The sequence below is a fragment of the Triticum dicoccoides genome, chromosome 2A (genome assembly GCF_002162155.2).
Source record: "Triticum dicoccoides isolate Atlit2015 ecotype Zavitan chromosome 2A, WEW_v2.0, whole genome shotgun sequence".
Classification (NCBI taxonomy): domain Eukaryota; kingdom Viridiplantae; phylum Streptophyta; class Magnoliopsida; order Poales; family Poaceae; genus Triticum; species Triticum dicoccoides.
In genome coordinates this window covers 521,184,952-521,195,957 of record NC_041382.1, presented here as the reverse complement: position 1 = coordinate 521,195,957, position 11,006 = coordinate 521,184,952, and the positions used below count along the sequence as shown (strand labels likewise).

Sequence of the window (11,006 nt, the reverse complement as noted above, 5' to 3'; positions counted from 1 at the left end):
ACGACCCCCACTCTCTCTCTCGCTCGTTCCTCTCCCCTCCCGTGATCCAGATCGAGATCGACCCGATCTCCCCGCCTGGCGCTGCCCGCCGCCGCCCGGCGCCCTCCCTCCCGTTTGCCGTACCTCCCCGTCGGACTGCCCGTCCCCGACTCTCCCTCGCCGGCTCTGATGCCCCGCGACCACGCCTCTGGATGGACGCCCCGCCACCTCGCCGCTGGATGGACGCCCCGCCGCCTACCGTCGACGCTCGCCTCCCCGACCTCCTCCCCGGCGGACTCCGTCGAGCCTCGCCGGCGAACCCCTGCATCGGGGGTGAGCGAAACTCCCCTCTCCTCTCTGTCTCCCTCGCACGTGCGTCCCTAGCCCGTCGCCGTAGTCACCGCGTCTTGCTCGTCGTGCCGCTCGTGCTCCCCGTCGTGGCCATCGCCCGCATCGCCGCGGCCGTGTGCCGGAGCTCGCGCTCCAGGCAGCATGCGCCCTCCCTCCTGTGCCCGCGCACGCCCCTTGTTCCCCGCATCGTCGTGTGCTCGCCCGCGCCTCCCCGCTGCCCTCTGCCGCTAGCTCCCTGCCCTGCCATGGCCTGCCTCCCCTCTCACCTGCAGCCGGCGCCCAGCCCGCCTCGCCGGCGCTGGCACGCGCGCCCGCAGCGGCCGCCCGGGTTCGCCCGTTAACGGGCACCTGCCCGTCGTCGCTCTTGCGCTCGCACCCGCGGCAACCGCAGCACCCGAACCCGCTAAGGCCCAGTGGCCCTATGACAATGGGGCCCCACTCCAAAACGTTTTTTTAAATGAAATATAAATAAATATATGAATAATTAATTAATTAATAATTAAAATAATGAATTAATTAAGTTAATTAATCTTGTTTAATTAATCTAATTAAGTAGATAGTTTAATTAAACCCTAATTAGACTAATCAGTCAATGACGAACGGGACCCACACGTCAGTTGACCAGTCAACGCCTCTGTTGACTACTGACGTCATGCTGACGTCAGCCTGCACTGTTCTGGATAATGTTGAATTTAAATAATTAAATAAATCCTAAAAATGAATTAAACCTTTTAAAATTAATATAAAATAAACCGTAGCTCGGATGGAAAAAATTTGTACATGAAAGTTGCTCAAAACGACGAGACGATTCTGGATACGCAGCCCGTTCATCCGCCACACACCCCTAACCTATTGAACTCGCAACTTTCCCCCTCTGGCTCCTTTGCCCGAAAACGCGAAACACCGGGGATACTTTCCCGGATGTTTCCCCCCTTCATCGGTATCACCTCCTACTGCGTTAGGTCACCTCTAGCACCGCGTATTGCCATGTTACGCTTTGTGATGCTTTGATTGCTCTGTTATTTATTGTGTTCCCCCTCCGTTACTTCTTTCCGATAGACACCGAGATCGGCGCCGTTGCTGGGTGCCCCAGTACAACTACGGTGTTGACGACCCCTCTCTCTTGCCAGAGCAACCAGGCAAGCCCCCCCTTTTGATCACCAGATATCGCCTACTCTTTTCTCTATACTGCTTGCATTAGAGTAGTGTAGCATGTTACTGCTTTCCATTATTCCTATCCTGATGCATAGCCTGTCCTTGCTACTACTGTTGTTACCACTACCTACTATCCTACTGCTTAGTATAGGATGCTAGTGTACCATCAGTGGCCCTACACTCTTGTCCGTCTGCCATGCTATACTACTGGGCCGTGATCACTTCGGGAGGTGATCACGGGCATATACAATATACTTTACACAGTTACATTACCTGTGATACTATTCGGAGATGGGGGCTGAAGGGGCAGGTGGCTCCATCCCGGTAGAGGTGGGCCTGGGTTCCCGACGGCCCCCGACTGTTACTTCATGGCGGAGCGACAGGGCAGGTTGTGACCACCTAGGAGAGAGGTGGGCCTGGCCCTGGTCGGTGTTCGCGGATACTTAACACGTTTAACGAGATCTTGGTATTTGATCTGAGTCTGGCTACTGGCCTATACGCACTAACCATCTACGTGGGGACAGTTATGGGCACTCGACGTCGTGGTATCAGCCGAAGCCTTCGTGACGTCAGCGACTGAGTGGCGCGCGCCGGATTGGACCGTAAGCCTGCTCTTGTATTAAGGGGGCTAGTTCTGCTTCCAGCCGCGTTCGCAACGTGCAGGTGTGCAAAAGGCGATGGGCCCAGACCCCTGCGCCATAGGATTTAGACCGGTGTGCTGACCTCTCTGTTGTGCCTAGGTAGGGCTGCGACGTGTTGATCTTACGAGGCCGGGCATGACCCAGGAAAGTGTGTCCGGCCAAATGGGATCGAGCGTGTTGGGTTATGTGGTGCACCCCTGCAGGGAAGTTAATATATTTGAATAGCCGTGATCTTCGGTAACAGGACGACTTGGAGTTGTACCTTGACCTTATGACAATTAGAACCGGATACTTAATAAAACACACCCTTCCAAGTGCCAGATACAACCGGTGATCGCTCTCTCACAGGGCGACGAGGGGAGGATCATCGGTTAGGGTTATGCTATGCGATGCTACTTAGAGGACTTCAGTCTACTCTCTTCTACATGCTGCAAGAAGGAGGCTGCCAGAAGTGTAGTCTTCGACAGGATTAGTTATCCCCCTCTTATTCTGGCATTCTGCAGTTCAGTCCACATATATTAGCCCCTTTTCCATTTGATACCCATGCATATGTAGTGTAGCTCCTTGCTTGCGAGTACTTTGGATGAGTACTCACGGTTGCTTTCTCCCTCTTTTCCCCTATCCCTTCTACCTGGTTGTCGCAACCAGATGTTGGAGCCCAGGATCCAGACGCCACCGTCGACGACGACTCCTACTATACCGGAGGTGCCTACTACTACGTGCTGCCCGCTGACGACGACCAGGAGTAGTTAGGAGGATCCCAGGCAGGAGGCCTGCGCCTCTTTCGATCCGTATCCCAGTTTGTGCTAGCCTTCTTAAGGCAAACTTGTTTAACTTATGTCTATACTCAGATATTGTTGCTTCCGCTGACTCGTCTATGATCGAGTTCTTGTATTCGAGCCCTCGAGGCCCCTGGCTTGTAATATGATGCTTGTAAGACTTATTTTATTTGTAGAGTTGTGTTGTGATATCTTCCCGTGAGTCCATCTTGATCGTACACATTTGCGTGCATGATTAGTGTACGGTCAAATCGGGGGCGTCACAAAAGCATCCCATCATAAATGGAATTTCAACAAATTAGAAGCAGCGCATGCTATAAATCATATGAAAGATGCAACTAATATCGCACTGCATATACTAAAGGTGTCTCGTCATGTTGATTGATGCGGGATACAAAAAAACAATAGTTTTATGAAAGGACATGCTTAATAGACAGATGTGCTATGTACTAAATACAGGAAGGCATGTCACATTAACAGGTATAATGTATAAGCTAAGTAGACTAGCACATGCAGTTTAACCAGATTGGAAGAATTACAATCTAGACACCATATGCAACATGCAACCACATATCACGCTGCCAAGTTAGAGCAAGCACCTGCGATGCTAGTATAGGGGAAATGTTGTAATCAACTACAGAGCTACGTCCACTATCTTCATCTAGCATTTCTGTTTCTTGAGAATCATGTCGGGAGGCTGACGCTGCATTCTTTAAATGAGGAGTAGTCCCCTTGCCTGCCTGCCTCGTCATAAGTGATTGATGAGGGATACACAAGAACATTAGTTTGATGTAAGAACATGGTTAATACACAGATATACTAGTATGTATCAAAAACAGAAAGGCATGTCATATTCAAAGGTATAATGTGTAAGCTAAGCAGATGCAATTTAACCAAATTGGAAGCAATACAAGCTAGACATCCGGCTGGAGTGGTGAGCATGATCATCTAGGACCTGAGAGCCTGGTGGGAGGCGGGCTGCTTCGCCACCATCGCAGCTTTTTAGTTGGCTTTCAGGTGATGCCTATCTTTGCTGGGCTTGTCACTGGCTCGGCCAGTGCCCTGACTAGCTATTTGTCTTCTGGTGCTCACGGGATGGTGGTTCATGTAAAAAAATATTTCCTTATCTTACCAACTTCGGCCTTTCGAATACAAGCTAGACACAACATGCAACCACATATGATACCGCGAAGTTAAAGCAAGCACCTAGGATGGTGGTTCATTGCGAGCGAGGTCATCAACTCCAGAGCTACGCTTATTGTCTCCATCTGCTGACACTGCACCCATTATAGCGCTGAAACGTGTCTTGCCTACCCGCACACCAAACTGGAGCGACTTCTCTCTTTTCTTTTTGGCTTCTCTCATGGCAGCAGAGTCTGAAATACCCTTGCATAAAAACACAATAGTGAGAGTAAGGGTGAAGTGTGTGCAGAACTAGTGCACTGTAAAAGTAGCAGATAGGAGGTGGCTGAAAAATAAATGACAGGAGACATATGATAGCTCTACAACATTGCATGGCAAACAAAATTAGATTCTACTCTGTATGATTTTGTAATATATGAGCACAGGGAATGCAGGTAATCCTCCAGCACACCACCACATGTGGTCATATCTAAGATAACAGTCGACTGAAAATAAATAGGCCAGTCGATTTTTTTAATGAACCGTCCGATCTATAAGGAATGGGCAGATGGCCTTCGTCTACCTCCCGCCAGTCACTGTTGACGATCTTTCTCGAACCGCCAGCGACCACCGACCCAGACCCCTGCCTCCGCCGCCCCGCCCTCCCATAGACCTCACACCACCGTCGTGCTTGGCAGCGCCCCCAGGCCATCCCTTTAATCCCGGCCGACCTCCAGATCGGGCGCCAGTAGCTCTAGGCCGCACACGCCCCTAAGATAAACACCAAGGCGCTGCTTCCCTGGCGTAATAGGTGTACTAGCGCCTGTTACGCCGGGGAATGCTTCCGTTAATTGGGAATCAAGTGGCCAGAAATTGAAATTCAGGGGGGCGACAGACCTCTAGCTAAGGTGAAATAGTATATGAGGAGAAACCTTGTGCATCGCGAGTTACTAGGAACATCTAGTATCAAGAAGAAGTGGTCAACTAGTGTCTTCTGTGGGATGAATACCGTGCAAGCAGAGACGTAAGATTTGCACGAATAAGGGAAGAGGAGTGCCTTTTTTGGTTGCCGGTGTGGTCACCTCCACAAGTCGCGCCGATTTTCTTCTTTTTACCGGGGAAACCGATGTTTTGGTGGGTGCAGACTTGGATGAACCCATGGCCAAATTGTTGATTGTGTTGCCGTGGCCATATGTCGGCGGAGGGGAAGCAGATCCGAGGCGGCGAAGGACGGCGTATCAGGAACAACTCCGGTGCGGTGGAGGGTGGCAAAGTTGGAGCGGCAGCGGTGAGGCGCAGGACGGCGTGGTTGAACTAGCTCGGGTACGGACGGCTCGGCCTCAGCTTCAACTACTAGCCGTGGAGGGCGTTGCGGTTGAGGTTGCGGTGGACGACGACGTCGGGGTATCGGCTCCGGCATGATGGAGGAGGGCGGCGGTTGATGGGTGGATGGGGTGGCGGACGGAGGACGCCGGGGTTTCGCGACTGGTGGAGAGGTAGTTTTGGCGCCCACGGAATATGAATGGGGAATCGGACGGGTGGGGGGAACCATGTTTCGGTCTGGGACGCGCTTGTTTTTTGCTTTTTTGAACAGAAATGGGACGCGCTTGTTTGAAATTTGGGGAAAATACAAACTTTGCCCCCCTCTTAAATTTCGGACCTACTGTGGGTCGGGGGTAGGATGGTAATCCCAGGTGTGCCAAATAGTGGGCGGGAGCAATTTCGGCCACGCGCATGTGTGCTTAGGCGGCCATTGTGTATGAATGTTTTTCGGATGCGGTTGCGTGGCGTCTAGATGAAGCTACAAACCTACCCCGGTTTAGACCTTTGGACGTCGGGCCGGTAGGTTTCACAGGTCGGAGTTATTAGAAAAGTAATTTCCAATTTCCTTGTACTACCAAACATTGGTCTCATGCGGTTTCGGGCGAGTAGAGACTCTTTTGGCACTTCGTTCGAGTTTTTGAAACACAAGCATTCGTTTAGAGTACTCTTGAACTATGAGGATTGACCTAAATATACAACGTTATATTTGACCTTGTATGTTTGAAAACCTCATTAAATTATCCGCTTCTTTTTGAAATTTTGACACTTAAAAATCCTATAACTACGATTATTTTGGAATGCAGGAGCTAAATTTGAATCTATTTTGTACACGACTACATATGCTATTATGTACAAAATCAGAGCAAAGATTGGTGCCTCCATAATTTAGGTATGGTTTACAAATGCCATGATATCAAATTCAAATAATTGAATGGACTTCATGTTGAATTCGATTTTTTTAAACCACCTTAAGTTGAATTCAAATGTATGCTAGTTCATAGGTTGTAGCTATTTATAATGCCCATTGTGTAACTTTCGTATGTATAATGTGCTTTACACACACAACATGAACTATACTCACGTTTATATTCGATTGCTAAAGCGATGCATTGTCTGGAGTTCAAAATACTAACTATGTGGATCAATTGTGTCGAATAATAACATAGACATGCTCAAATTCGATAGAATCTAGATGTCTGATGGATCAATGACCGCTCCTTACACGAATTGCAAATATCATGATCCCATCCTAATATTTGGATACAATTTATATCTTTAATCAATGTGTAGAGCAGTCTTTTACGTGTAGTTTCACTCTCCATCGGTGGTCTCTCACACATGCTCACACACTCTCTCCCGAGGTGTCTTTCTCACACACATGCTCTAGATATAACCCTCCCTCCCTCTCGTAACCATTTACAACTGTTTTCACTAACCTTTATCACAAGCACTCTTCCTCTCGCAAACATACACACGCACAATCCTCATCGACCATTTCTATATACATGGACCTGCCTACGTGTCTCATGTATGCACATTATCTTTACGCCTATCTCTCACGCATTGTCTCACACCTCTCTTCCTAATCAACGAGTATGATTCTAGCAGAGCATTTTGTAGGATGCCCCTTAAAGTTAGGTTGGATGAATAGTAATATCAGAGATAAAGTGGTAACCTTAGTCCGAGAACCTAGGGTTACAAATCCTAGCCGGCTTTGTTAGTGGACACAGAGTCCTTCACAATTCTGCTATCTTTGTCTTGTACGACTAGTCATCCATGGGTCTTCCTAAATGCATCACGGGCCGACCAATGTGGCGCAGGACGGAACAGAACAAAGGGCCTCACCTCGACCCACCGGACCTCACGCGGTGACACACCCTCTGCCCCCACGTCTCATTATCTTCTCAGTTATTTTAGAGAACTGAGAAACGTTTTGAACTGCTCTAAATCTATAATGTATATTGAAATAAAACTTTTTCAAAAAAGAAAGAAATAGTACTTGCTACCCACAAGATGTTGGATGAGCCCACAGATCACACGAAATTATCAAGATTCATAATATGAAATCAATATTGTTAGATGCATCATGAAATTAATTTTCATACCATATAGCTTTAATATTGTAGATGTTGATATTTTTTTATAAAGTTGGTCAAATTTTATAATATTTGATTTTGATCAAATCTTATCATATGCATACTAAAAAAATGGAGGGAGTACTCGCTGCCCACAGGATCTTGGATGAGCCCACAGATCACACGAACAAACACGCGTCCATACTGACCCGACAGGGACAAATCCTTCTCTCTGACCACCATCGCCACCACCCGATCACAGAACCGACGGCCCAGATCCCCAGGACGCGGGCGCGGGCCAGACCATGGAGCCGAACACCCAACGCAGCACGCCGACCGAACGTGCCGGGCCCGGACACCAAAACCGGGTCCCTGTCGGACCAGGCCACCCCACGCGAACAAACCCTACCCTATCCGTCTCCGCTTGCTTCTCCTCCTCCCTCTCCCCTCCGCTCCTATATCAGCCACCGCGACGACCCCCTCGAGAGACCACCGCGACTATCTCCACCGACCGCAAACCACCACAGAGCGTCCGTCGTATTCCGAGCGAGAGGATTCGCGTCTGCGCGTCGGCGAAGGAGGTCGAGGAGGAGCAACGACCATGGATCGCTACCAGCGAGTCGAGAAGCCGCGGGAGGAGGCGCCCATCGGCGCCAACGAGATCCGCATCACGGCGCAGGGCCGCACCCGCAACTACATCACCTACGCCCTCGCCCTGCTCCAGGTAAGCGCCGCCTTGCGTGCCTGTCCACGTCCGCTCGGCGCCGTCGGTTCCAGGGAGCGGGGAGATCGTTTTTCCTTTCTTTGCTTGGCGATTTTTGGTTAGGGTTTAGCACGGGTTCAGTCCCGATGTTGGTTAGGTGATTAGGGCATCTAATCGCGAAGGTTTGCTGTTCGAATGGCTCTTGCGGTTCGTTATCGTGCTGTAGGCGTTGGTTTGACTAGTATTCGCTATGATTATTGTGTACTATTTGGGGAAGGGACCGCTTTCCGTACGATGCTTTGTTTATTGTTGTTATTGTTGATATCTAGGGTTTGTGTTTGGTATGCAACTTTTGTGAATCTACTGATTAACTATACTATTTACTCGATTCGAGTTTACAGTTGGGCATTGGGATGCTATTAATTTTATTAATGTATCATCATTGCTAGTATTACTGTTTTTTATGTGTGTGGATCTATGCTATGCCAGTAAGATTCAATAGTCATTAGGTTGTCTTGTGGTTGAGTGGATGAGTGCCTTCCTTCGCTTGAATTTGTGCCCACTGCTGTTTTATAAATTTTAGAACGATAATCTTGGGCATATCTATTTCTTTTTATTAATAAGTACCTAAAGTATCTTTAACTTTCTGTCCATAACAGGAAGAAGCCACAGATGAAATTGTTATAAAGGCTATGGGAAGGGCTATCAACAAGACAGTGGCCATTGTGGAGCTTCTCAAGGTAGACCTGATTCAGATTGCTAGTAAATACTTACTACACCTTGCAGTTAAACCAAGTTAACATTTTCAAGCCATGTCTAAGCAGAGAAGGATTGCTGGTCTCCATCAGAATAACTCCATCGAATCAATCAATATAACTGACACTTGGGAGCCGTTGGAAGAAGGCCTGAATGTGTAAGAAGCACTGGATTTATTTGCATAGTGTAAGTACTTCCAGCTTTTGATGTACAGTGTGTTTCTGACAGAATTCTTGTATGACTTCTTGGCAGACTTGAGACTACTCGCCATGTTTCCTTGATTACCATTACCTTGTCAAAGAAAGAGCTGGATACATCGTCTCCTGGGTTAGTAGCATCATCCTTTTCCTTTTTTGTATGTCTGATCAATACTTGGTGGGGAGTTGTAACCTGCATATAGTTTCTCACATGCCATGGAATTTATTTCTGCGATGGTTTGTTATATCATGACATGGCTCTGCCTCTGTTTTTGTTATGTTTTCTCATTTGGCAAGCGCATGCTCACTTGTATATAAGGACTGGAGAGAGTTTGCAATCGCTTATAACTTCAAATATTTATGTAGGAATTTTTTGCCTGGCACGCCTTTTGCCTAGTTTAGAAACAATCCTGGTTTTGTCTGTTAAATAGGGCTATGCACAATTTTACTTTGGGGATTCATCTCTTTGACAGATTTGTAATACGGCTTTGAATTCTGCAGTTACCAGCTACCGATACCAGCTGATCAGGTCAGGCCACCAACAGAATTTGATCAGGATGCAGAGGATGTGCCAAGTGGCCGTGGAAGAGGCCGTGGTCGCCGGGGAAGGGGCAGGGGAAGAGGTAAATATCTGCCTGTTTACACTGTATATTGTAAGTTAAGTTAACTATGGGTTTTGCTCATGTTGTTTTATTCCTAATTGTTCTTTACATTTGGGCCATTGTGATATAGGAGGGTTCAGTGATGGAGGGGCAGATTATGATGATGAGAATGGAGACATGGAAGGTCCACAGGGATATCGTGGCAGAGGGAGAGGAAGGGGTAGGCGTGGGTCCTTTGGGCCTGGAAGGGGTTATGGTGGTGATGGCTATGGCTATGTAAATGAAGAAGCTGGTGGGTATCATGGCATGGAGCATAATGGACCTCCTGTGCAAGGATATGGTTAGTTCTGTTTAAATTTTCTACTAACAGCCCTCAGTTTGTAATTTTGCCCCCAGTTTTTATCACTTCACCACTTAATTAGAGATGTGCAGAACCACAGATAATATTTAAATTCTCAATGTGATGTATTGTGCTTTGACTAAGGTAGAAAGAAGTGATGATATTATAAATTGGCATTCCTTTGAATAATTCTTTTCTAGTTGCCTCTCTGAATTTGGGTTTAATCACCACTAAGCAATGTTATCTTGTGAATCTCCTGTGCAGAAGGTGATGGAGGCCGTGGCCGTGGCCGTGGCCGTGGCCGTGGCCGCGGCCGCGGACGCGGACGCGGTGGGGGTCGTGGCCGTGGACCATTCCCCCAAGGACCTCCTCAAGAGTAGATTGGCTGGCCCATCGACTGAATGCGACAAGTCTCATCTTTGCTAGTAGATTATAATGGCTGTTGTATCTGGTTAGGTTTATGTTTAAAGTTGATAGAGTGACTCTCAGTGTGGGGGGATGAGACTAGTTATGATTTTGTAGCTAGGTTAATTCTTCCATTTGCTTTCATATACCAGACCTGGTTATCATTCCAACTGTGAATTGTAGCATCCTGAATGTGTTCATCATCAAATCTAGCTCAGAAAATTTGTTTATGATTGTTGATGACCATCGTTTTATTTGTTTCTGATTCTGATTTTGATCCGAGCATGGCAGCTGGAATCAGTTTGCTCGGTGTGCTGACGATTTGGCAAGGCTTGTTAAGGATTTGTGGGCTTGGGTACACATGAAAAACATATAAATTACTCCTGCCTTTTTTTTTTTGCGAAATACGGTTTGCTCTGCCTACGATCTCCTCTTTGGGAATTCAAAGGAATGTTTGCAGCCTATTTTTTTTACCCGGCCTCTGCGTCAAGGGCACATAGCCATCTTTATTGCATTATTATTCAAGACTTTACAAAAACAAATAAAATATACATACATACAAGGTTGATGATGTGCAC

General features: G+C 47.6%; 1 protein-coding gene across 1 annotated transcript; it reads left to right on the top strand.

The window, feature by feature from the left end:
- Positions 1-7,810: 7,810 nt before the first annotated feature.
- LOC119355156 (ribonuclease P protein subunit p25-like) lies at positions 7,811-10,674 on the top strand. Its single transcript, XM_037621933.1, has 7 exons — positions 7,811-8,149; positions 8,788-8,868; positions 8,953-9,041; positions 9,137-9,211; positions 9,583-9,704; positions 9,814-10,023; positions 10,288-10,674. Exons 1-7 carry the CDS (start codon positions 8,027-8,029, stop codon positions 10,401-10,403), a joined length of 816 nt encoding a protein of 271 aa, XP_037477830.1. The 5' UTR covers positions 7,811-8,026; the 3' UTR covers positions 10,404-10,674.
- Positions 10,675-11,006: the final 332 nt, after the last annotated feature.

Excerpts from the sequence above, each read along its gene's own strand:
- LOC119355156 (XM_037621933.1), top strand. The coding sequence starts at position 8,027 with ATGGATCGCTACCAGCGAGTCGAGAAGCCGCGGGAGGAGGCGCCCATC. Across the intron at positions 9,212-9,582 it reads CTGGATACATCGTCTCCTGG|TTACCAGCTACCGATACCAG; the intron begins GTTAGTAGCATC and ends TGAATTCTGCAG. Across the intron at positions 9,705-9,813 it reads GGGAAGGGGCAGGGGAAGAG|GAGGGTTCAGTGATGGAGGG; the intron begins GTAAATATCTGC and ends ATTGTGATATAG.